The following is a 26,046-nucleotide window of genomic DNA, read 5'->3' as shown; positions in this document are numbered from 1 at the left end:
CCAGCACTTTCCCTTCGAAGTCACCCAGGCTCTGAGGGTCATCCTGGGCTAAATCTAACTATAAATATCTCGCTTCCTGAAGGGATTACCTGGGCTCTACTTCTCCCGGCTGCACCCTCCCCACCTGGGCTGATCCTTCCTCTGGGACCTTCTGTTCTTTCTGACTTCTTAGCCCTGCTGCCAGGTGGGACACTTCAGCCCACCTGCATTCCAGCTGTGACTGTTGGGGTGGAACAGGGAGGCGGGGAGAGATGCCTTCTGCCTCCTGGCCAAAGGGCCCTTGCCACTTGCCAGCCAGGCTGTTGGGACAGGGAGGCTCTAGTTCCTTCCCTCTTCTGCTGGAGACGTATCTCTCACATCAGGCAGAGCAAGCCCAGACTTGTCACATAATTGGTGCTTCTGGGGAGGACACTGTTGGCCCCATCCCTGGAGCAAGGGCCTGGGGATAGAGCTTGGTAACGAGTGTGGAAATAGCTTGGGGATTGCTGCAGGAATAAATAGGGCTGTCTCCTGGCTAGGGTAGACTGGGGAAATCTCTGCTCCCCTTGGCTGGTCTCAGAATTGGTGTCACACCCCAGTGGCTCACTCATTCTAGTCCCTGAAGCCAAGTAAGGATCTCTTAGGGTCGGAGAACAAGAAGCGAAGGGTCTTCCTGACTTCTCCCCAGCAGACCCTCCCCTCCTGCATCCCCCGCCTGCCTGCCCTGCCTGTGTTGTGTGTCGTTCCACTCTCAACTTGCTGAGAACGGCCCTAGGGCAAGCCCGCTGCAAGGTACACGGGTATTCAGAGGGCAACAGCCAGGGTCTGCTGTCCTTCCTCGTGTCTTGTATCCCCTTTTCTGTGTGGCCATTGTGCATTCAGCAGTGTGAATCAGGTGGTGGGAGTACACACCTCTCCCATAGGTGCACACCGGCTCTGGGCAACTTGGAGAGCACCTTCAGTGTTCTCTCTCCCACTCTTCTTTCAGTGCCCTCCCTTGGGGGTAGTATCACCAGACACCATTCATTACCAACGCCAAACCACAGCATCCACCACCATCATTATCCTCCTCCAGCCCAGACAGGGCGCCCTCCTGCTCTCTTCCCTCTCCACGCTCCAGATCAGCTCTCAGCAGCACGTTGGAGACCACGCATTGAACTGTTGATGTTAAGGTGTGGTTGAGCATGCCGTTCCATTTCTGTTCTGCTGTGTGTACAAATAGACTCTCAATCAGAATCAAGTACATACCCTGGCCCAGCCCCTGCGACTGATTCCCTGGGTCCAAGGTGGGCCTGCGAATCTACCTTTTTTTTTTTTTTTTATGAGACAGGGTCTACCTTTGTCACTCAGGCTGGAGTGCAGTGGTGCCATCATAGCTCACTGTAACCTGGAACTCCTGGGCTCAAGCGATCCTCCTGCCTCAGCATCCTGAGTAGCTGGCACTAGAGGTATATGCCACCATGCCCAGCTAATTTTTTACTTTTATTTTTCTTTTTTATTTTTCTTTTTTTTTCACCCCCAACAATTTTTACCTTTTTTGTAGAGACAGGGTCTTGCTCTGTTGCCCAGGCTGAGAATCTGCCTTTTCAACTAACACCCCAGGAGATCCTAATGTAGGAGGTGTTTTTGACAACCCTTTGTGGCCCCAGCTTTTGCCTGTGTACTCAGACACTTGCGTTCTCTGCTGAAGCACAAACATTTTTTGCTGTTCCCTCCCCACCACAATCACAGAAGCCCATGATTTTGGTGGGTGTTTTGCCCCGTGGCCTCCCCTTGCAAGTTGTGTACCTTGACTACACAGTGAACTTCTGTTGTCAAATCTCTCTTTGGTCAATGTCATGAAGGAAGGGACCGTTTCTGTTACTCTGTCTTTGACCTGAAGCTTATCTAGGACAGGTAGAGACATAAGTAGAAGCCACTAAATACCTTGCTGCTGAAACCAGCAGAGCCTGTCCTGGCCCTTGACAAAGCCACCAAGAGCTGCCAGCAACTGAAATCCTACAGGCTGGGGGCTTTGGACTTCCCAGATCACCACCCCCCTAGATCCCCTCACTCGGCTCCCCAAACTCTACCTACCATGGCTGCTCCCCCAGAACTCCATGAACCCGCTTTTCTTATTAACAACTTTTATTGTATTATTCTTAGTATTGAAGTTATAAATTCTTGTTATAGAACACTTGGAAACTATAAGGCAAAAAATTCCTAAGTAACTGCCAATCGGATATAACCACTATTAACATTTTAGTATAAATTCTTCCAGTCTTTTAATATATATAATTGTACATACTTTTTTTTTTTAAAGACAGAATCTCACTCTGTCACCCCTGGTAGAGTGCAGTGGTATCATCATAGCTCACTGCAACCTTAAACTCCTGGGTTCACGTGATCCTCTTGGTTCAGCCTCTTGAGTAGCTGGGACTACAGGTGCATCCCACCACACCCAGCTAATTTTTCTATTCTTTGTGGAGATGGGGTCTCGCTCTTGCTGAGGCTGATCTGTCTTTGACTTGAAGCTTATCTAGGACAGGTAGAGACATAAGTAGAAGAACTCCTGGCCTCAAGTGATCCTCCCACCTCGGCCTCCCAGAGTGCTAGTATTACAGGCATGAGCCACTTTTTTTGCCATTTTTTTTTTTTTAAGAGACAGAGTCTTGCTCTGTCACCCAGGCTGGAGTGCAGCCGCATGATCAGAGCTCACTGCAGCCTTTAACTCCTGGGTTCAAGTGATCCTCCTGCCTCAGCCTCCCAAAGGATTACAGATGTGAGCTGCTGCACCTGGCCTATACATACTTTTTTAAAAGCAAAAGCTGGGCCGGGTGCGGTGGCTCACGCCTGTAATCCTAGCACTCTGGGAGGCCGAGGCAGGTGGATCGCTCAAGGTCAGGAGTTCGAGACCAGCCTGAGCAAGAGTACTAAAAAATAGAAAGAAATGATCTGGACAACTAAAAATATATATATTAAAAATTAGCTGGGCATGGTGGCACATGCCTGTAGTGCCAGCTACTTGGGAGTCTGAGGCAGAAGGATTGCTTGAGCCCAGGAGTTTTAGGTTGCTGTGAGCTAGGCTGACGCCACGGCACTCTAGCCCGGGCAACAGAGTGAGACTCTGTCTCAAAAAAAAAAAAAAAAAAAAAGCAAAAGCTGGAGCACAGAGTACTAGCCGTTTAGAAGCTTTTTCCCCTGTATTGTGGACGTTTCCCCACGTTACTCAGCATCCTGCCTCACTGTCACAGAATGGCTGCCACCGATGGTTTGTATAGATGGCCAGATTTTACTTAGCCTTTTTCCTGGTGGTGTGCATTTAGGTTGTTTCTAGCTTTCCTCTGTTAAAAACCATGCTGTGGGCTGGGCGTGGTGGCTCACGCCTGTAATCCCAGCACTCTGGGAGGCCAAGGCAGGAGGATCACTTGAGGCCAGGAGTTCGAGACCAGCCTGAACAAGAGTGAGACCCCCATCTTTACTAAAAAAATAGGAAAAGTTAGCCAGGTGTGGTGGCACGCACCTGTAGTCTAAGCTACTCATGAGGCTGATGCAGGAGGATCGCTTGAGCCCAGGAGTTTGAGGTTGCTGCGAGCTATGATCGTGCCAATGTGCTCTAGCCTGGGTGACAGAGCGAGACCCAGGCTCCAAACAAACAAACAGAAAAACCATGCTGTGTTAAACCGCTTTGTAGATAAATCTTCGCCACATGTTTGTGATTATTTTCTTAAAACAAATTCTTAGAAACCAAATAGCTGAGCCAAAGGGATGCACATTTTTACATTTTTCAGTGCCATACCAAATGCCCTCCAGGAAGTTTGTACCAATTTGTGCAGCGTATGAGTGTTCACGTATGTTTTACTGTCCGATTTTTTTTGACTCAACTAACTATAAAATATCTTTTTTTGAGTAAATGAAATTAAAATGTTGATCAGTTTGCTTATATGCTTAGATGAAAAGCTTCCTTTTCTGTCCTTTTCTGTATCTGTGCCTAAGATCTTAAGTACCAGTGTGTGGGGCTCCAGACATCTGGGCATGTCTCTGGGCCCTGGGAACTTTGTTGATGTTCTAATGCTGCGCATCTGACCCACTGAGGAAGGGAGCCAACACCGCGCAAAGGTGCTGTGGCTGCCCTCTGCTGGCCCAGAGGGACAGTGACGGCTGCGGAGGCAATGGGTGGGCTCCCAGGGCTGTCTTACCTTATCCCTGCCTGTCCCCTGCCCCCACCACCCCATTCTCATTTTCAGCCACAAAAGCCCTGCTCGTAGAGTGAGGATTTTTAAAACTGCCGTATCCTGGGTCACCGCAGATGCTGTTTATGCCTGGAGAGGCTCTCTTGCAGTGTGTGGTCAGTGGGTGAGACTGTTAGGAAAGCTAGCTGCTGTCTGAGTGCAGGGGGAGGTGACCCCAAAGGCGCTTCAAAAGAGGTTTGTCAGCCAAGGCAGCATCCCTCACGTACATGCGTGACCTCCTGGGGTGATGACTTTGAAAGGGGCCCCCATGGGGCTGTGTTTATTTTAAAGATCAGTTCTCGAGAGAGAGTGAGATGCAGGTACACACAGTTACAGCCCAGATGTCCTTGCGGTCACAGTGCAGCAACCTCGGTTGTCGGGAACAGAGCCAAAAGGTGAACATTTCAAATGTCCCAGAGCCTAGTCTCTTTCTTCTGTAGGAAGCTTCTTTCTTAGACAACGCTGAGAGCTTGGTTGTGCCCTTCCTCCGCCCCTGGCAGATTCAGAGTGGTCCAGTAGCTGGACCCGACCTCTGCCCATGCCAGGAGCAGCAGATAGAGACCAGGAAGAAGTGACATCTGGAGAAGAGGAAGGAGGGAAACCACAGTAATCAGCTCAAGAAGTTAAAAAGCCAGTGAAGTTAAAAAGCCATGGAGTGAAGGCGCAGAAGCTGCACACCCACGGGTCCCTGAGGGTGTCACTGCATCATGATTGTGACTGCGGACGGATCAAAGCCCTTATTAGGAAGTCATCAGTGCCGAAGAATCAAGGAGAAAAGGAGTCGAGAAATCATGAAATGGAGCTACCTCCTTGGTCAAGGCACAAACACCTCCAGGCCAAATTTGTCAAAAAATACAAAGACAAAATTGTAATCATCATTCCTTTAGTGCCTCCTTTCTGTCTTTCACATGTAAGCCTTTGATCGATCTGGTTTTGATTCTTGTGGCTGGCCTGGGGTAGGAATTCCATTGTATATTTTTCTACATGGAGAACCTGTAGTCCCTGTACCACGTATCCAATAGTCCATCTTCCACCCCCATCAGCAGCGTTCTTTCTCACTTTAAGCACGTTTCTGTACATGCCTGGGTCTAATTTGGGGCTCTATTCTAATTTTTCTCTCTTGCAGGACTGTGCTGGCTATGGCTTTATAATTAGTATTGATAATGGCAGCACAAGTTCTCCCACTTCATTCTTCTCTAGGAACAGCTTTGTTCTATAGAAATTGTAGAATCATCTTGCCAGGTTCCTTGGGAAAAAGCTCCTAGTTGGGAATTTCATTGGAATCGCATTAAATTTATAGATCAGTTTAGGAGAAGATGGACATCTGTATTGTTTCTTTGCATATTGCTTCATCCACATTCTTCCTCTTCTGGAAATTCTAATTTAAAATGTTAAACCATCTGAATTTCAATTGTTATATTTTTCATTTTTAAGGGTTCTATATGGTTCCTTTAAAATCTGCTTGGGCCAGGCACGGTGGCTCACACCTGTAATCCTAGCACTGTGAGAGGCCAAGGCAGGAGGACCACTTGAGGCCAAAAGTTCAAGACCAGTCTGAGCAAGAGCGAGACCCTGTCTCTACAAAAAGTAGAAAAATTAGCCAGTGTGGTGGTGCACATGCCTGTCGTCCCAGCTACTTGGAAGGCTGAGGCAGAAGGATCGCTTGAGCCCAGGAGTTTAAGGTTGTTATGAGCTATGATGACACCATTGCACTGTAGCCTGGGAGACAGAGCAAGACCCTGTCTCAAAAAAAAAAAAAAATCTACTTGGCTATTCTTATTCCTTACTTATATTGTTAATGTACTCTTATTTCTTAAACTTGGTATTTCATAATCTGTGTCTGATAAGTTCCATATCCATATCCAATGTTTCTTCTGTCGGCTGTTTTTGCTGGCTCTGGCTCATATTGCCTTGTTTCCTTGCCTGTCGTGATTTTCTTTTTTAAACTATGACCTTATTATTTATTTTCCTTGGAACTTTATCTTGAGAATTCTTTGAGGCCTGGTTTGAAGTTGTTTTCCTCCAAAGAGGGTTTGCATTTCCTTCTGCAACCCCAGGAACACTTTAAATTAAATGTTTTGCTTTATAGAGTTTTCTGCCCACACAGGTAGCTGTGAATTCAGATGGCAAACACAGGATTTAGTCAGTGCTGAGATGGAACCTTCACTCAGTCACTGTGTGACCTGGGGCCAGTCATTTAATCTCTCTAAATCTGCCCTATCATCTGTGAAATAGCAGTAATAATACCTACTGCCTAAGGCTATTGCAAGGATGAAATGGGATAATGTATATAAATAAAGAGCTTACTTGGGGCTCTTTCACACAGTTGGTGGTCAGTGAATGCTGTTCTCTCCCCTACTCCTGCCCCAGCCAGTAGCCGCCTGGTGGCAGCCTCCAGCCTTGGTTCCAACTGTCACTTGTAGGATCTGAATTACAGTAGAAGCTGAGTACTTTAGACCTCACTCTTGTAGATCACTTTGAAATGACTGGGCTTCCAAAATCCTTTGAGAGACACCTCTACCCTCAGTCTTGGCCATGGTCTGGAGTTGTCTTAAAGGTCCCTTGGAGCTGGGTGACAAGAAAAATGACATTTGACAGAATTGCTTTTTTTTTTTTTTTCAGATGCCGAAGGAATTTTTGGCTGATTGATTAGTTATGATTTTAAAAGAAAATTCTTTGTGACCATCTATACCGTGGGACATTAGTAACAAGACATTAAAATTGTTTATAATTTTTAATCATTTGGGAAATTTACGGTAATATAAGTGAAATAAACAAAGTTGTACATTGGCATATAAATCTCTTAAATCCTTTCTGGAACAAGGAATATAAGGAAATAGACTTCATAATATAAACTCAACTATATTGAGAAAATTGGGGGGAGGAAGTGAGAAGGAAACAGATTGAGGTGTAACAGTGGTTACTTCTGAATGGTGGGATTGAGTGATTTTCCCCCCAACGGCAGCATGGTACAGACAGTGGTCAGAGGTGGGCTTTGGTGTCAGGAAGTCTTGCACTAAGTCAGTACCTGTGTGGCTTTAGACAAACAGCAAACTCTGTGGGTCTTGGTGTCCCCATCTGTTGGGTGGTTTTGAGGATCAAATGAATAATGAGTCCCAAGTGCCTCGCCTGTGATGTGGCACAAGTCGGCTCCATAGATGGTGGTAGTTACTATTTTTACATGTGTGTATTCTTTCCAGATTTTTAAATACTGAACATGTACTGCTTTATAACCAAAGAAAGAATAAAGTTAAAACTTAACAAACAGTAGAGACAAAGGCAGCATATGTTTTGCGAACAGAACTACTTTATGTGCCTGGGCTGGGTATGTGGAGTGTCCTGTTTCCTGCTATCGAGGAAGGGCCCCAGGGACCTAAATACTTAGGGGCCAGGGCAGCGGCTGCGAGGGCCTGGCCCAGGGAGGTGAGGGAGACAGCGGACCGCAGCTCGAGCGGCGTCGGAGATGCTGAGCCTCTCCCTGTGTCCTGCCCAGGCCGCAACGAGCCCCTGAAGAAGGAGCGGCTCAAGTGGAAGAGTGACTACCCCATGACTGACGGGCAGCTGCGGAGCAAACGAGATGAGTTCTGGGACACGGCGCCCGCCTTCGAGGGCCGCAAGGAGATCTGGGATGCCCTCAAGGCCGCCGCCTATGCCGCCGAGGCCAACGACCACGAGCTGGCCCAGGCCATCCTGGATGGAGCCAGCATCACCCTGCCTCATGGTGAGTGGGCAGGGCCAGGGCTGTATCCCTGCTGCAGCGCAGCTAAGGAGTCACAGCACAGCCGAGGGGTACAGGAGAGCCGGTGGCCAGCCACGTGTCAGGAGGTTCTATCCAAGCTGGGGGGCGGGGGCGGGTATTCACTTACTCATTCAAGCAGCCCTCACTGAGCATGGGCCAGGAGTGGGGACACAAAGGAAAACAAGACACGGTTCCTGCTTGCCTAATGAGGGGATGGAAAGACACCAACAGCCCTGCAAAGCAGTGTGATGAATGCAAGCTAGAGACTTGCTCAGAGTGCTTTGGAGTCCCAGAACATCTGAGACGTGACCTTCTATTGGGTTATTATGTGCTGAGCACTGAACTAGAAGCTTCCACTGCATCATCTCATTTAAGTTCATAGCAGCCTTATGGGGCCGTGTAAAGCAGAGGGTAACAATGGAACTCTGGAGTCGTGGACCTGGGTTTTACCTTGAGTGTTTCCCTTTCCCAGCTGCATGACCGTGAACTTCTTGAATTTAGAGCCTAAGTACCTCACAGCTGTAAAGGGGAGATGATTATTAGGATTCAGGAAGATACACCTAACATCATTTAGTCCAGTCCCAGCACTTAGTAGGTGCTCAAAAGACAGTAAACACTTCTACAGGCATTAACATTGTACCAGTAAGGAAATTGCAGTCTATGAAGAGCAGGACCTGTGCTGTTTCATTTGTCCCTTGTAACCCTAGCAGCCAGCACATGTGTACAGATGAAAAGTTAAGTGATGTGCTAGGGTTGAATGAGCCCATACCTAGTGGGGCCAAGGTGCCAGCCAAGTCTTCCTGACACCAGCCTCTGTGCTCCTCTGATCATAAGGCTGTCCCAGGGAGACCTGACTATGGAGTGGCCATGGCAATTGTATTAGTCTGCTCAGGCTGCTATAACAAAATGCCACACACTGGATGGCTTCAACAACAGATATTTATTTCTCACAGTCTAGAGGTTGGAAAGTCCAGGATCAAGGTACTGGCCAATTTGGTTTTTGGTGAGGGCTCTCTTACTGGCTTGCAGGTGGCCACCTTCTTGCTGTGTCCTCATGTGGAGGGGAGGGGGCAGAGAGAAAGTGAGATAGTGTCTGGTATCTCTTACAAGAACTGTAAGCCAGGCACGGTGGTGTGCACCTGTAGTCACAGCTACATGGGAGGCTGAAGCCAGAGGATTGCTTGAGCCCAAGAGTTCGAGACCAGCCTGGACAATGCAGCAAGACTCTGTCCCTTAAAAAAAATCAAAACAAAGCTCTTAATTATACCAGATCAGGACCCCACCCTTATGACCTCATTTAACTTTAATTACTTCCATACAGGCTTCATCTCCAAATAGAGTCATTTTGGGTTAGAATTTCAATATAAGAATTTGGGGGACACAGACATTCAGTCCATGAGAGTGGGTCCCTGAGCCAACTCTGACAGCCCTGCCTCTCCCACAGGCACCCTCTGTGAATGCTACGACGAGCTGGGCAATCGCTACCAGCTGCCCATCTACTGCCTGTCGCCGCCCGTGAACCTGCTGCTGGAGCACACCGAGGAGGAGAACCTGGAGCCCCCCGAGCCCACCCCCAGTGTGCGCCATGAGTTCCCACTGAAGGTGCGCCTGTCCACGGGCAAGGACGTGAGGCTCAGCGCCAGCCTGCCTGATACGGTAGGGCAGCTCAAAAGGCAGCTGCACGCCCTAGAGGGCATTGAGCCATCCTGGCAGCGATGGTTCTTCTCCGGGAAGCTGCTCACAGACCGCACACGGCTCCAGGAGACCAAGATCCAGAAAGATTTTGTCATCCAGGTCATCATCAACCAGCCCCCGCCACCCCAAGACTGATGGGCCCACGGACCGCTGGGAAGAGAGGCCCCTGTGGGGCTGGACGGCCCCCTCTGGAGCACTAGGCCCCCCGCCCTGCTGCTGCCTTCGAGTGCTGTTACGTCCTTCAGGGGTGCCACCCTGTTGTGTGGCTGCTGGCTGAGCCATGAAGGGACTCTGCTTCCCAGGGCACCCAGGGAGCAGGCTGCCACACACAGGCCTTGCAGCCGTGTCAGAGAAGAGGTGAACAAGGGCCTCTACCCTGTCTCTCTCCCGCAGCAGGTTCGAGCCACGAGGGCCAGCCTGGAGGCCCCTGGAGCCCAGATCTGTCATCTGGTGCTACCGGCTGTGCTCATTCCGGTTTTCTGCTCAGGGTCTGAAGCAGCTGCTGTCTCCCTCCTCTGTCCCCACCCCTGGCTCTGCTCTGGGCACAGTGCCAGTCCTCTGGAGGGGAGGGAACCACCAGTGAGCCCCAGGGCTCGGGGAGCCTAAGGCGGGCCTTTGCCTCTTCCTGCCCCCAGCACAATTGGCACAGACGAGGCGGGTGGTGGACAGCTGGGCTGTTGTGGCAGGGGTCTGCACAGGGCCATCTCCTGGCTATAAACCAGGCGGGGAGTCTGCAGCCTGGTTATGGCCCCCACAGCAGGTCCCTGTGTACAGACATATCTGCATATTTATCAATAAAGCCTTTTGCTCCTTCTCTCTTGCCTGGCATTTGACTGAGTTCTTGTGCAGCTCTGTGGAGCCCGGGGCTTGTTCTGGTGTGGCAACAGGTGCGTGCCCAGCCTCCCCAGCTGCTTGGGCACAGCAGGGTGTCCATGCAGAGTGAACCATGGACTGCTAGTCCTCTGGGCCCTGATCCCAACTCCTCCTGTGTTCTCATGGGTCCTCAGAAAAGCCACTTAACCTCTGAACCCACTTAGCTTCTCTTTAAAGTGGAGCTGAGGCCGCCTGCCCTGCCTCCTTCATCAGTTGCTGGGTGGATTAAGCAGGAAAACAGACGTGAAAGTGCTCGGAGCTCGAAGGCAGCGCCTCAGGCAGGAGGCTCCACAGCGGCAGTGGGAGGGTCCTCGCCCTCGTGACAGAGGTGTGCGGGAAGTCCTGGAGACGCTGAGCCCGTCAGGATGTTAAAGCAAAATCTCTGACAGATTTAGATCATGAGCACGTGTCAGAGCTTTGTGTTGGCTCGCTGGCAAGGGAACCGGAGAGCGAAAGGAACCGGTTCCCTGTGCTTCCCTCGGGGGACTCTTAAATAAGGTTGTTTGGCTAAGGGCAGGCACGTGAGCTCCACGGAAGCACAGAGCTGGGCGTCTGCGGTTCCCTGGTGAGCCCTGGCATCATGACCCAGGGCTCGATCCTGCATGTGCCAGGTGTGGACCTGAGCAAGTACAGATCTGCTTTCTCTTCCAATTGAGTATTTTTCCTTCTCAGTGGGCATGGCTGGCCCCAGTCAGGGTAGCCTGGCACCATCTGGGCCTGACAGGAAAAGCACGGGAGGGAAGGATGACCCAGAGTAGCTGGCACCCCTCGGCTGCTGGTGTCGGCGCTGCACTCTGGCTTCCTGAGACCCCTCACTTGAAGCAGGACCCTGTAAGCCCTGCAGAGGGCTCACCCCAGGCCCTTGATGGAGGAGACAGATGGCTAAATTTGTCCACCAAATCATGCCACCAAAATGCGGCGATGCTTCGCTAGGGGGCACTGTGGGACCCCAGAGAGGCAAAGGCCCCCACGAGCCACCATCAAAGAGGGAAGCAGCTGCCCTTACTCCCGCCACTGCCCTGGTACTCTGGCCTGGACAAGCAGACTCTAGCCCTCCTTGTAGCCGGCGGGGCCTATTTGCAGGACAGCCTGGGGGTGCAGACCTGTCGGGTCCCCACGTGTGGTTTTCAGGCCCCCTTGCTGGTGCTGGCTGGGCAGGGTTTCCAGGCATCCAGCAGGTGGCACCACCTTCCAGGCTGGAGCATGCAGCCAGCGGGTCCTTTGTGTAGCCGGCTGCCCTGGCTAAGGCCCAGCCAGGCCCAAGCACTCAGGACAGAGGCTGGACAGGCTCCCTCCTGCAGCCCTGCTCTTGGGGTGCTGTGCCTTCCGGCTCCTATAGGCCGGGGGTTGGGGGGGCAACTGGCCCTGATTCCTGGCCCTGGCCCCCACTGCTCCCTGGGGCTGCCTGAGGTGAAGGTGACAGGTGGGGGAGGCAGGTGGAGAATTGGGCCAGTGAGTCATGGAAAAGGCTCCCAGCCGGGCGGGGGTGGATGCTCTGGCCTATAAAGCCCCCAGGGCCCTGTGGCCTTCAGAGGCAGTCATGGACGGCACCATGGAGGGCTCCGAGGCGGCGGTACAGAGAGCCACAGCGCTCATCGAGGAGCGGCTGGCGCAGGAAGAGGAGAACAAGGTGCGGGCAGGAGTGTGGGCGGATCCTGCTCTGCTGTCAAGGGGAGGCAGAGCCTGGCTGCCACACCTTTGATGGAGAGGTGGACAGGTGTCCCCGAAGGCCCAGCTGGCCCCATTCCTACCCCAGGGTGTTCCCGGCAGAGGGGCTTGCTGGCGGTGGGAGACTGAGGCTTCAGCCCCCAAAACTGAGAGTCAGTGGGGTGGGGGAGCCAATCTGGGCTTCCTGAGACTCTGCCCACCCACCTGGGCTTTGGGAGATGGGTGGGCCGTACAAGGCAGACAGCTGAGACCCTGCCTGGGACTGTCAGGAATGTGTGGCCCTGAGATTACCCAGCTGCTGGGTGGGAGGCTGGGGCAGGAGAAACTCCAGTGTTTGGTCCCTGAAGAAGAATAAAGAACTGGGAACGGAGTGTGGAAGGGACACTGGGGAAGGAAGCGTGGATTTTCCTCCTCCCGTGCCTGGGGAGGGCTTTGAATCCTGGTGTTCTGCGCAATTGTACTTTCTCTGGGATAAGGAAACAGGGCAGGAGTGCTGGCTTGTCCTACTCTCCATTTTATTTAAACTCGTACTTGATCTAGTGTCTGTTCTGCCAAGAGCCCCCTAAGGCCCAGACCTTACTGTCTTTTTACCAACCCAGCATTTATTTTAGCCACATTTGTCAGTTGTAAGTCAAGTAAGAAACAGGGCAGAGGGAAGAAATGGCTACATAGAGGTGTGAATCAGAAGTGAAGGAAATGGGCCAGGTGCAGTGGCTGACGCCTAGCACTCTGGGAGGCTGAGGCGGGAGGATCACTTGAGGTCAGGAGTTCGAGACCAATCTGAGCAAAGAATGAGATCCTGTCTCTACTAAAAACAGAAAAAACTAGCCGGGCATAGTGGTACACACCTGTAGTCCCAGCTATTTGGGAGGCTGAGGCTGGAGGATCGTTTGAGCCCAGGAGTTTGAGGTTGCTGTGGGCCAGGCTGATGCCACGGCACTCTAGCCCGGGCAACAGAGCAAGACTCTGTCTCAAAAAAAAAAAAAAAGGAGTGAAGGAGCACAAAGGGAGGGTGAATCATCCTGACTGTGGGCCTTCGAGGACTTCTGTTGATAGGATGATGTTTGAGCTGGGCCTTCAGGGTGGTAGGTGGAGTGCAGGGGGAGAGAATTCCAGGCTAAGGAAATGACAGGAGCTGAAGTTTTCATGAGTGAGAGCATGGCTATTCTGAGAAAGTCTGGTAGCAGGGGCTAAGGCTGGAAAGGAGGCAGAGGACAGACCAGAGAGGGCCATGTAAAAGATATTTATTCTGTGGGAAGTGGGGAGCCACTAAATGTTGAGTGAGGGAGAGTGGTGCCACCTGACTTACTTTAGGAAAGCAGCTCTGATAGCCCTGAGAAGAACTTGCTGGAGGGGAACAGCTCGCCCTAACAGGAACAGAAGGTAGGAGATAAATCAGTCTGCAGTTAGATGCCATTCAAAAAAGGAAGTGTGACTGAATGGGGAGTGAGGAAGAGGACAGGGTCAGGACCCCAAGTGAAGAAGAGATCAAGTTGCCAAGGCAGAGCTTGGACTGAGTCCGCTGTGTCCTGGCTGGGGCATCCCTGGAACTACAGGAATCCCACGTCTCACTCCCCCAAGGGCATGTGTCCATGGCTGGCCAGTGCCAGGCAGGTGAGTCATGCCGCTGCGCCATTTCTGGAGTGCTGCCACTAGACACAGGGACTTCAGCAAGGGGACACAGAGCAGTCCTCATCCGTTCATTCATCCAGCAAATATAGTTACAGGGTTGTCAGGACACCACTGAGTGCCTGCCACATACCAGGCCCTATGCTAAGCATTTTGCAGGCATTCTCTCCTTTAATCTGCAGGACAATCTATCAAGTAAGATGGGAGTTTTGTTTTGTTTCATGAATTAACATCCAATTCAACAAATGCTTATTGAGCCCACAAAGACAAATCCAAAATGAGGGGATATAGGGTCTGAGGAAGACGTGGGTGGGCATTAGAGTCCCCAGTTGTCTCCACCAGGCCCCAGCCTAGCAGGGGTCTCCGAGGAAAGATGCCATCTCGCCTGTGCGCCCTCCTCGGGGTGGGAGGAGAAGGAGGGCCCAGGAGGCCAGCTCAGGGGCTGGAGCTCTGCTGCGGGGAGCTTACTGGGTTAGGTCATCACTGAGAACGTAGGGGGTTGACAGAGGTGCTGAGGCTGCTTGCCATCATCTGTCCATCCATTCATTCATTCACCAAACATTCGCTGAGCACCTACTGTATGCTAGGGCCGCCTGTCCTAAGTGCTGGGGGATACCAAGACATTAAGACACAACCTTGCCCTCTGGATGCTTTATGAGGAGCCCAGCCAGAGTCCCCCATGCAGCAGTAGCTGCAGCCCCAGGTCATTCCTTGTCCCTCAAAGAAGATGCAGTGTTCCAGGTGAGGCCAGCACTGGGGAGACCCCAAACCATATAAGCCCAACATGAAAGGAGAAAGCAGTAGAACCTTTAAAATGAAGACGGAGGAAATCAGCCCTCAAACCCTCCTTGAAAAAGCTGACACCAGAGCACAGGGAGCAATGAGAAAGGCGCCCCAGAGCTCTCTGTAAGGGTGGCCATTCCTCCCCAGCTGCCGCCTTGACTCAGCACCCTCCAACCTGGGCACAAGTTCCCGGGCTCACAGCCGTACGCGCTCTGTGTGGGCACTCCAGAGATGCGAGCGCCAGCACTTCACAGAGAGGGAAGAAATAACCCAGGAAAACTCGAGCTACAAATGGAGAGCAGCCTGGAAGGGAGTTGAACCCATGTTATCACAGTGAGAAGGTTAATAGAGTCCACTGCGGGCTGAAAGCTGAGGCCTGAGCTCAAGTGATCCTCCCACCTCAGCCTCCCAAGTAGCTGAGACTACAGGCGTGCACCACCACGCCCAGCTAATTTTTCTATTTGTTGGAGAGATGGGGTCTTGCTCTCACTCGTGCTGGTTCAAACGCCTGGCCTGAAGCGATCCTCTTGCCTCACCTTGGCCTCCCAGAGTCCTAGGATTACGGGCGTGAGCCACTGCCCCCAGCCCAAAATGAATTTTTAATGCCAAAAAAGTAATAATAAAAAAAATCATCTTGGTGCTTGAAAAAGTGAATGTACTTAATTTCTCGAAAAACTCACCCTGGTGGTCTTTAATCTTGTTTGGACCGGACCCACGCCAGTCAGCAGGCAGGTGTTTGAGCCACAGTAGGGAACTGTGGAACTTGCCGCTTTTGGGGGCCTCTCCAGGAGGCCTGCTCTTGCCTGGGGCCCTCCAGGACCAGCTTGAAGGGCTCTGAAAAATAGGCAAAGGATACTAAGGGGCCATTCGCAGAGGAAAACTCTGACTGGCCAATAGACACGAGTGAAGATGCACAAACTCGCTGAGGTGGAGGTCCCTGTGGAGATGTCCTTGGAGTGGTTGGGGGAGAGGCCACCTGCCTACCTAGGTGCTGGAGAAGGTGCTCTCCTTGGCTTCCCAGAAACTCCAGGAAGGCACCCAACAGAAGCTGCCCATGAACTTGCTGGTGCTGGAGGATGAGAAGCGCCACGGGGCCCAGAGTCCAGCATTAGAAAAGGTTAAGGTAAGCGTGGGAGAACCCAATGTCTCTCTCAGGGTACCGGCCAGGCGCTATGGCCTGGCTCCTCCTCCCCCCACGTGGCCCGGGGACCAGCAGCTCAGCACCCCTGGGAGCTAGTTGGCACTGCAGAATCTCGGCCCCACCCAGACCTGCAAAATCGGAATCCCCCAGTCCCCGTCCGAACCGTCTAGTCCCGGAAGGAGAGTTAGACCTTGGTTCCTTCTCTCTTGAGAAGGTCTCCCTACCCCCACCTCCAGCTTAGCTCAGGGGTCTCCCCAGCACCCCCCAACTCTGTGCCCAGCGAGCAGGTTGACCGGCCATCCCCACGCAGGGCCAAGAGCGCGTGCGCAAGACGTCCCTGGACCTGCGGCGCGAGATCATCGATGTGGGCGGGATCCAGAACCTCATCGAGCTGCGGAAAAAACGCAAGCAGAAGAAGCGGGACGCCCTGGCTGCCTCCCAGGAGCCGCCTCCAGAGCCCGAGGAGATCGTAAGGGTCCTGGGGACGACAGCTGTGTGGGCAGGGGGAGTGGGGAGGCCTCGGATCGCCGGGGGCGGCCCTCGATGACTGGACCCACACGCTGCAGACCGGCCCTGTGGATGAAGAGACGTTCCTGAAAGCGGCTGTGGAGGGCAAGTTGAAGGTCATTGAGAAGTTCCTGGCTGACGGCGGTTCGGCTGACACCTGCGATGAGGTGATGCCCTCCCACCCCTGACCTGCCACCCCCACTCCCGTGATCCTGGCTCGGCCCACTGTGGGCCTATCTGAGAAGAGCCATGGGTGATCTGTGGGTGGGTGGCTGGGTGGGATGCGCAGAATGAGATGCCCCCTTCTCCACACGGGAATTTACCTAAATCCTCTTAGACCCTTTTCCAACTGCAGCCACCTACAGAGTAACAATTGTCACATGTTTATTTACGGAAGAAAGAGAAATAGTATCAAATAAAACGAGGCCAGAACCAGGAGATTTGGGCTCAGAGAAATCCTATCTCTACTACTCACTATTTGCAGGACCCATGGCTGGGCCGGTCTCCTCTCTCTGCCTCAGTTTCCTCCTCTGTTCCTCCTCACATGTTACGGTAACCAAATGGAATATTAGCACCTCAATTTACTGAATGAATGAAAAAACTATAAAGCACATACAAGGATATGATATTTTTGTTTCTCATGGTATAATATCATACTTCCTTTTAAAAATTATTTTTAGTTTATTGTGGTAAAATGTAACATGAAATATGCCATTTTAACAATTTTAAGTGTACAATTCGGTGGCATTAACTACATTCACAGTGTTGTGCAACCATTGCCACTATTTTCAAAATTTTCCATCACCCATCATACTTCTTTTTGTTTTCCCTGAAACTGCCTCTTTTACATTTCTTAGGGTGCTCCCTTGCTCTCATGTCCTGGGATTCCACATGTTAATGGTTTCCCACCTTCGGTCTGCATATGGTAGCCTTTGACCACATGTCCTTTCTGTTCTTTAGGCTCCAGGGTCTTAATCCTCTTGGTCTGTCCAAGCCCCGTCTCCCTCTGAGCACTGTGCTAGGTGTCAGGAGTACAAAAAAAGAAAAAAAACCAGGGTTGAGAGTGGTGGGGAGGTCGAAGCATAACCAGGTCATTAGAATACGGAAAGGTACTCACTGTGGCCCTAGTGTTTCAAGAGTCCAAAGTAGAAAGCAGCTGCCTTGTGAAGGGAGGAAGTTGATTCCTTCCTTGAATCAGTAGTCAGTGGGCCGTGCTCATCCTGGCCTTGTGCTAGGTACTCGGGGCAAATAGAGTCCAGCCAGACTTGGCCGGCCCTGGAACACTCTCTCGCAGGCAAAGGTCATCTGGACCCCTAGGGCAGCTCTGGTCTAGAGCCTTCAAGGAAATGATGGCACTTGAGCTGTGTCTTGAAGGAATAGCAGATTTCATCAAGCGCTCACAGGGAATGAGGGCAAACCAGGCATGTGTGACAGAGAGAACAGCCTGTGCAAAGGCACGGCTGGATGTGCTTAGGGGGCAGTGAGAAGGTCTGAGTCCCCGGGTCAGAGGGCTCCAAGGCTGATCTGGGTAGAGCATAAAGGAGCTGGCAGAACACAGAAGACATGGGGACCCACACAGGGGTCAGACTCAAGCTGGGGTAAGGCCTGGGCCTCAGCTTGGGTGGGAGATGGGCTCGGGCCTGGGGCCAGAGGCCAGGCCCTGACAGTGTCTCTGGGGACAGTTCCACCGGACAGCCCTGCACCGAGCCTCCCTGGAGGGCCACATGGAGATCCTGGAGAAGATTCTGGAGAGTGGGGCCACTGTGGACTTCCAGGATCGGGTGAGCAAGAGGACAGGTATTGGGTGGGAGGCGGAAAGTGGGTCCAGCACCAGTAGACCCCCCTCTCCCTGCCAACCTGTGCCAACCTGAAACACAAACAGGCTGCTCAGGGGCCAGGCCCCACCTCTAGTGGGTTGTGTGACCTTGGGTAAGACCCGTATCCTCCCTGAGCCCTCTGTAAATCTAGCTTGGACTAGGGGGGCCCTGGGGGTTCTTCTGCTCCCCTCGGTCCATTGCCCAGTGCAGGAGTGCCTCTGCTCGTTCCCGGTACCTTTCCCTTTGGGCTGGGGTCCTTTCCCCCTAGACACTTCCTTCCCTGCAGCTTCACAATGAGACCCCATCCTTCCCTTGTAGCTGGACTGCACAGCCATGCATTGGGCTTGCCGTGGGGGCCACTTGGAGGTGGTGAAACTCCTGCAAAGCCGAGGAGCAGACACCAATGTGAGGGATAAGGTGAGACAACGATGCTCAGATGCAGCAGATATTGGGGTGGCTGTGAGTAGGAGGGTGGGGGACAGGGCAGAGGGCAGGAAAGCCCAAGAGGCAGGAAAGTAGTGAGCTGGTCTGGTTTCTGGAGTGGCTGCAGAGTAAAGAAGCTAAAACAGTGTCCAGCTAGCCTCTAAGCCAGGGACAGGGCCCTGCCATTGCCTGCAGGCCCTTGAGGGGCCATCATCTGGGAATGGGAGCAGGAAGAACAGAGGAGGGGGAGGACAAGAGACCCACTGACTTGGGAGCTTTGGGGCCACTCAGATGCAGGATTTGTTCATCCATGCAATCCTTTATCATCCTTCTATCTGTCTATCCATTCATCCATCCATCCATCCATTCATTTGTTTATTTATTCATGCACCATACTTCATTCATTCCTTCATGTGTAACCTGAACAAGTGACTTAGCCTCTGAGCCTTTGTTCCTCATCTGTAAAATGTCTTGTGGAGTTCTCATGTATATTAGGTGGGAAAATGTATGTAAATGAATTATTTATTACAATGCAGAATTGAATCATAATTAACGTAAAACATAAGGCTAATGTATTGATGAGCTTTTGTCATGCCCATTATTACATTTGTCTCTCAATAAATGACATCTGTTATAATTATTAAAAAAGGGTGGAGGAGTGAACAGTTGTTCACAGCTGGCTGAGAGCGGAATCATAGAAGGCTTCCCAGAGGAATCGGCATTTAAAGATTTAGAGTTAGACCGTTGGTTAGGATGGTGGGAAATTGTACCATTCCCTGTCTGTCCCGGGCTCAGGCCTTGGCACTAGGACTTGGAAGAGGGATTAAGCTGGAGTTAGGACAGCCCCCGACCCTAGGGGTTCCACAGTCCAGACCCCCTCAACTATAGTTCCTGCTTACTCCCCACCCAGCTCCTGAGCACACCTCTGCACGTGGCGGTCCGGACAGGGCACGTGGAGATCGTGGAGCACTTCCTATCCCTGGGCCTGGACATCAATGCCAGAGACAGAGTGAGTGCCAGCCTGCCCGCTGCTCGGCCCCACTGTGGGTGTGCGGGCAGCCTGCAGGCTCCACTGGCAGTGTCCGTCCCTTTGGGACCCTCAGGACACTGACTCCTGATCAGGGTCTCTAGCCCACCTCCTATCACCCTGCCCCTGCCTGCTGCCCACAAGGGCCACGCTGAGTGCCACACTGGCTCTAGGAAGGGGACAGTGCCCTGCACGACGCTGTGAGGCTCAACCGCTACAAAATCATCAAGCTGCTGCTCCTGCACGGGGCTGACATGATGTGCAAGAACCTGGTAAGTTCATTCCTTCCCTGATTCAGGAATCTCTGTGAGTGCTCACTCATGGGAGGGTCTGTCCTAGCTCCAGCCTGGGGACACATATCACTGGCTTGGGCCCATCACCACAGGACACGAAGTTGTCCGCTCCAGAACACCATTCCAACTACCCAGCCTTCCCAGCTCTCTCTCTGCAAGTGCAGAGCAATGACAGCAAGAGGACTCCCCCAAAGGCCCCCAAATAGGCCAGAGGGGTCCTCACATGCGGGCCCACGGGAGTCCAAATCGTGGAGGGCCAGAGCTGGAAGGAACCTGAGCACGTGGTTGGTATGACCAGTGCCAGCACACCATGTCGGTTCCTGGTGTCCTCGAGTTGTCTTAGGACCTGTGTCCCCTAGTCCAAGCTCTTCTTTGGGGCCCAGAGCAGTCACAAAAGAGAGGGACATGGAAGAGTCCCTCTGGCTCAAGAAAGGCTAAGTGGTGATGGGAAACGCAGGAAGACAAGGAGAGGGTAAAAGAGGTTTTCAACCTCAGCATTATTGACATTTTGGGCTGGATAATTCTTGGTTGTGGGAGACTGTCCTGTGCATCACAGGATGTTTAAGCAGCATTCTTGGCCTCTACCCAGCAGATACACGTAGCACCCACCCCCTAGCTGTGACAACCTGAAGTGTCTTCACACACTGCCCCCGGTTAAGAAGTACTGGTGTAGAGGAGGGCACCTTCGGGTATAGACTTCTGGACAGTGAACAGATCTCCTCTTGGTTCCCCAGGCAGGAAAGACCCCCACGGACCTGGTGCAGCTGTGGCAGGCTGACACCCGGCACGCCCTGGAACATCCCGAGCCTGGGGCAGAGCAGAACGGGCTGGAGGGGCCTCCTGAGAGTGGGCGAGAGACCCCCCAGCCTGTGCCAGCCCAGTGAATGCCTGCCCCAGCCCAGCCTGGCCGCCGCCCCCACCCGTGTGCAGCCAGAGCGTCATAAGAACGGCCCCCAGAGCCAGCTGAGGACCCAGCCATTCCTCTGCAGGATCCAGGAGCATCCACAGACTACCACAATAAAAAAGTTGTTTTTGCTATGTGTGATGTTTCTTTCCATTTGTGTCCGAAATATTTAGGAATGAAGGAAGACTGGGGGCAAGGTTGGGCTTGGGGAAGAGGGGAACTTGGAGCCTCTGGCCCCTCTGAGCCAGACCTGCAGCTTTCCCTACCGTGGTCTCTCCTCGCTTCTTCCCTGCCGCCCCGTTTTTCCTGTCCCTTCCCATGTCTCCAGGGCCCGTCTTGGGCCTGCACAGATCGGCTTGGTGACACACGCATCCTGGGCCCCCTTCTGGTGACAGCTGTCCTGTGGAGCTGTGTGGCCCGCACAGGCTTGTCACGTGGCCGCCTCAGCAGGAGGAGCCTGGCAGGGGGTGGGCAGCAGAAGGGCGGCTCCAGCAGCAGGCAGCTCGCGGCCCAGCCTCCCACGCCTCCCACAGGGCAGGGCCAGCCCAGCCAATCAGCTCCGCCAATCCCCAACTGCCCTCGGAAGCCTGGCCGCGCTTCTGGCTTTGGGGCAGGGAATTGTGGGAGGAGGGCCCAGGTCCCACTGGAGACGCTCTTGGTGTCGGGACCCCGGGAACCAGCCCTCCACCTGGCCAGAGGGACACTGGGTTGTGGCGTTTCTCCAGCCTCCCCTGCTGGGGCCTATAGTTGCCCCTGACTCTGGGGACACCTAGCTCAGGCCTGCCTCAGTGGTCACAAGTCAGGGGGGCTACAAATTTTTAACTAGACACATTGATCATTAACGGGGGTTGGAAGGAGTCCACACACAGTCTCACTCTGGGGCACAGACCCACAGGACCTTGGGCGTCCTGCAGAGATGATGGGCCCCAGAGTCTGGTCCTCTGTGAGGCAGGGGCTGAGCAGGGGCCTGGCACGGAACATAAGGGGGTTGGCCTCGGGGGAGGGGAGGAAGGTGGACATCGCGGGCATCTACCCCCCTGTGACCACCCCCTTCACTGCCACCGCAGAGGTGGACTATGGGAAACTGGAGGAGAATCTGCACAAACTGGGCACCCTCCCCTTCCGAGGTAAGTAGGGCCTGTCCACCGTGGGAGCTGGGGAGATGTGAGTGGCCCCGTGCTCTTCGGCCAGAGGCCATGGGAGGGTATGCAGGCTCTGTCAAGCTGCTGGGGATAGTCTGGTACTCTGCGTGTCATTTTATCACAGGAGAGGAATGGGGCCACTGGTCTGGAGTCAGGGGACAGGCAGGAAGCTCTCTACTGGCCTGTGACCTCAGACTGAACCTTGCCCGCCTCGGTCTCCCCAGTTGCGAACTGCTAAAGTGCTGACTTAGCTCCCAGCATTGTTACGGGATCAAACTGGATAATGGGTGTGACATGGGGGTCAACCAGGCACTGGGTGCAGATGTGAGGGTGTCAACTGGGGTCACGTGGCAGCCCAGTCAGTGGTCTCAGTTCCTTCAAGCTTTGTTCGCATACTCTCCAGACCAGGCCTTCCTTGGCAGGATTAATTCTCCGTTTTGGCTCCTCTGACATGAGTCCCCGCCTTTACATATGGGTCTCCGCCTCTCTGAGGTCAGGGATCAGATCATATTCGTGACACTCCACATGGAACACAGCCACAGAGGCAATGAATGAAGGAAGAAGGAAAGGGCACATTCCACCCGCCTGCCCTGCCCACCCTCATCCGTCACCGTGGCAAATCCCCGAGGTAGTACTCTCAATAGCACCATCTCACAGATGGGAATCCGGGGCTCAGAGTGACATGGTCACTGCCCAGGGTCACTCAGCTAATACCTGTCTGAGCTGAGATTTGCCGTTTCACTCCATTCCTTGACTCTGATTACACCCGTCTGAGTCGCTAGACCGCACTGTTTGAACACAGAGCGTCTGGTCTTCGCCAGCTTTGGGATTGGTGCGGCTCTGCCCAGGCAGCGCAGTGCAGACCGTGGATTCTCGTTTCAAATCACAGCTCTGCCACTGACTTGTTATAGGATAATGTCTCAAAACCTCAGTTTCCCCCTCTGACACATGGCAGTGAAATGCCCATATCAGGGGATGGTTGGGAGAAAAATCTGAAAGAATGCGAGTAAAAGCATGCTGTGAAGTGTAGAGTGATATACACTCAAAGGTATTGACTCCAATGATGATAATTATTAAAATGAGTGTGATTGACATTGTGACAAAGCCACTTTGTGACAGTGACCATTGGTCCAAGGGTCCACTCAATGCTGAGGGGATGTGATCCTTCCCTGGGAGACAGTGAATGCCCCCTGATGCCTGCATGGAGCAGGGACAAACTAAGTAATTCTCTGCTGTAGCGTGGCTCATGGTTTGGGCTTAGGCCTGTTTCTCATGAAGCAAAGTGGGAAGCTCCTTGAACTTCAGTGTCAGGGTTCAAGGACACCTTGTTCAGGGTGTTACATCTGGTGTCTGCCTGCCATGAAGAGAATCCAGAGACCCTCAGACTCCTCTCCAGACCCTCCCTTCTGTGACACCTACCCATGCCTGCAGAGGGCATGGGGATGCCCAGTGCGGGCTTCGCTGGACTTGGCAGGACGCAGACCAGATGTGTCCATGAGTCGGTCTCTCTCGCAACCCACGTAGGCTCCTGCTCCCATCTGATTGCTCACCCACACCCCAGAGAGGCAGTGGCCATGGTAGAAAGAGCCTAGCATCTGGCAGTAGATGACGTGGGCAAGAATCTGGCCAGTTCCGCCAGTCACAGTGACATTGGGGAAAGTATTTACCCTCTTTAATCCAGATTCCTCATTTTAGAATAGGAACTGAGCCTCCAGGCTCCTGGCCACAGGATCAGCATGTTCCTCCTGAGTTCAAACATGGGGCACTGGCACTGCGACCACAGAGCCAGAGGGTCCTGACACTGCTCCCAGGACACAGCTAAAATGCCCAGGAAGGAAGCAGCGAACAATGTTAGCTCTGCTATCTGTATTTCTCTTGCCCTCTCCTGGCCCCTGGGGTAGACTTTACAGCCCAACCCTCAGAAGCAGAGGTGAGAAAAAACACACTTCACGTTGCAAGGGCACCCTGCAACGAGCTAAAGGGTCCTCTAAAAGAGGTGGGAACCTGCCCTGAATGAATTGGTGAACAGTTAAAGATTCTTCTGGAAGGCCTTGGCTGAAACTGTGCAGTTCTTTTTTTTAATCTTTCTTTATTTATTTTTGGTACTGCTAATTTGTAGAGATTATGTGAATAAAGAGGTTTTTTTTAAATAAAAGTTATAACCAGTGACAGGAGGGAGGGGTCGTTGCAGAAGGGCCATGTGGCCCTGAACTCACACCCATAAACAACCCCAAAGATGGACTTTGAATTGTTATTTCCAGATGAAGTTAGTGGACAACACAGAGATACTCCAGGGGGAGGCAGAGATGAGGTTCCCAGTGAAACTTTAAGCTGTGTCTTCTTCCTTCAGTATGTAGAGTGGACGATGGTTTCTTGTGATAAGATATAATAGTTTTTGTGTACATTAAGACCATGACTCTGGGTGTTTCTTCTCTAGAGACTTCTGCTTCTCAGTCGAGACCTGCATAACCTTTTTCCGGTCGCCACCAATTCTGATCAGTGTTATGTAGAGGTTCTGGGTCTCATAATCTTTCCCAGTGTTTTGGATGGCTTTTAATTGTTTGATTATGCTGTTTCTTGAAAAAAAATTAACAAGAATTACATTGATATAGTTACTGACTCTAACTCAGCAAATCTGTCCTCGGTTTCTTTCAATTCTCATCTAATCCCTGGTAAGTAGAGAGGGATGGGAAGCTTATTTAACAAGACCTTAATACAGTTCTCTATGTGAACAAAGTTTCAAAAATCTATGACTATCAAATTTTCATTAACTCTTCACAGAGTTTTTTAGTGTTACAGTAGTGTTGCTTATTATTATTTTAATATAATAAAAAGTTAAATGTACCTATTTGTAATAAAAATTACCTTAGGGGACAAAATACTTCATTTTTTTAGTATATTGATGTGTGTAAGACACATAGAAGATACTTAACACAAATATGAAAAAGACAGTGTCCTTGCCTTCAAAGCACTTACAATCCAGAATGAGACAAAAAATTAACTGTATCAAAGATAGAATGATTCAGATGCTTGGATCTTCCCCCCACCCAAAAAAAGAGATAGAATGAAATAAATGCTAAATAGATATATAAACATGCTGTAGGAGCAAAAAGGAAGGCATAATTAATTCTAACAAGAGTAATAAAGAAGGCTTTATAGGAAGATGTTGAATAGGATCTTGAAGAAGAGTCATAAAAATATTCTCTCTCTCTCTCTCTCTCTCTCTCTCTCCTATAATGTACACTACCACATTTAGTGGTCCTAAAAAGATAGAGTTTTGCCATCCCCATTTTACAGGAGAGGAAAAGGAAGCTCAGCAAAGTTAAACAATTTATTTAAAGTCACATAATAAATAGCAGATCTGGGAAGCAAACCCAGATCTTCTCTCTTTCACAATATCAAAATTTCTCAAAGTGTGGACTATGATCACCTGTGCTGAATCATTTGGGGGTGTTTGTTGAAATGCAGATTCCAGGGTGCTTCCTCAGACCTTTCGAATCAAAATCTTGGTGGTAGATTTCAGGAATTTGTATTTTAAGCCAAATCTCAGGTAAATTTTACTTAACTAAAATTTGAAGACCATTGTGCTTACTAACAGAGTACGGAAGAAGGAGAAGAGGAATTCCAGGTCGAGGGAATACCATAAACAAAGGCAAGAAAACCAAAATTGTATTTTGGGAGTGGTGAGTAAGCTGGGAGTTTTAGATCACAGATGTGTGAAAGGATATAGTGGGAAATGAGACTGGAATGGCTGGATTAAGAGGCCTTCAAAGGTATGTTGGCTCACGTCTATAATCCCAACATTTTGGGGGGCAGGAGGATTGATTGAGGCCAGGAGTTCAAGGTTACAGTGAGCTGTGATCACACCATGGTATTCTAGCCTGGGTGACTGTGCAATACCCTGTCTCCAACAAAAATTAAAAGAAAAAAAAGGTATGTTAAAGAGTTTGGATTTTTTTTTTGGTAGGTGATGAGGACTCCTCAAAGATCTTTTTCTGAATATATGTATTTCTCACACATACACACATACCTCCCCTGAGTATATGTGTGCGTGTGTGTGTGTGTATATATATATATATATATATATACTTATGGTTATTGAACTCCAGTTTGTGCTAGGAATAACCGAACACATAATCCCAGGGCAAAGAACTCTAATCTCAGCTCTATAACCTTTTGGAAGGTCACTGTCACTCCCAAATGCATATTGATGGT

At 51.4% G+C, this 26,046-nt stretch overlaps 3 protein-coding genes across 4 annotated transcripts in view; all 3 read left to right on the top strand.

Annotated features, from left to right (window-relative positions):
- The window catches only part of UBTD1 (ubiquitin domain containing 1), a 50,539-nt gene extending 40,099 nt beyond the window's left edge, over positions 1 to 10,440 (top strand). The window contains exons 2-3 of the mRNA XM_012654470.1: positions 7,684 to 7,911; positions 9,374 to 10,440. Coding sequence (XP_012509924.1) covers positions 7,684 to 7,911; positions 9,374 to 9,759 — 614 coding nt within the window. The 3' untranslated portion in view covers positions 9,760 to 10,440. The remainder of the gene's footprint in view (positions 1 to 7,683; positions 7,912 to 9,373) is intronic.
- Positions 10,441 to 11,691: 1,251 nt separating this feature from the next.
- ANKRD2 (ankyrin repeat domain 2 (stretch responsive muscle)) lies at positions 11,692 to 20,823 on the top strand. Of its 2 annotated transcripts, XM_012654474.1 has the most exons (9): positions 11,692 to 12,127; positions 15,599 to 15,700; positions 16,029 to 16,187; positions 16,285 to 16,392; positions 17,908 to 18,006; positions 18,361 to 18,459; positions 19,376 to 19,474; positions 19,666 to 19,764; positions 20,520 to 20,823. In XM_012654474.1, the coding sequence occupies exons 1-9, from the start codon at positions 11,957 to 11,959 to the stop codon at positions 20,667 to 20,669; spliced, it is 1,086 nt and encodes a 361-aa protein (XP_012509928.1). In that variant the 5' UTR covers positions 11,692 to 11,956; the 3' UTR covers positions 20,670 to 20,823. The 2 variants fall into 2 exon arrangements, with proteins under 2 accessions (XP_012509928.1, XP_012509930.1); XM_012654476.1 differs by lacking the exon at positions 19,376 to 19,474.
- A 482-nt stretch (positions 20,824 to 21,305) lies between these two features.
- The window catches only part of HOGA1 (4-hydroxy-2-oxoglutarate aldolase 1), a 24,991-nt gene continuing 20,250 nt past the window's right edge, over positions 21,306 to 26,046 (top strand). Inside the window, exon 1 of the mRNA XM_012654521.1 lies at positions 21,306 to 21,816. Within this exon, the coding sequence (XP_012509975.1) occupies positions 21,606 to 21,816 (211 nt within the window). The 5' untranslated portion in view covers positions 21,306 to 21,605. The remainder of the gene's footprint in view (positions 21,817 to 26,046) is intronic.

This window comes from Propithecus coquereli, unplaced genomic scaffold (assembly GCF_000956105.1).
Source record: "Propithecus coquereli isolate 6110/MARCELLA unplaced genomic scaffold, Pcoq_1.0 Scaffold440, whole genome shotgun sequence".
In the NCBI taxonomy this organism is placed as follows: Eukaryota; Metazoa; Chordata; class Mammalia; order Primates; family Indriidae; genus Propithecus; species Propithecus coquereli.
The sequence above is the reverse complement of the archived record's forward strand: the minus strand, read 5'-3'. Positions and strand labels throughout refer to the sequence as shown.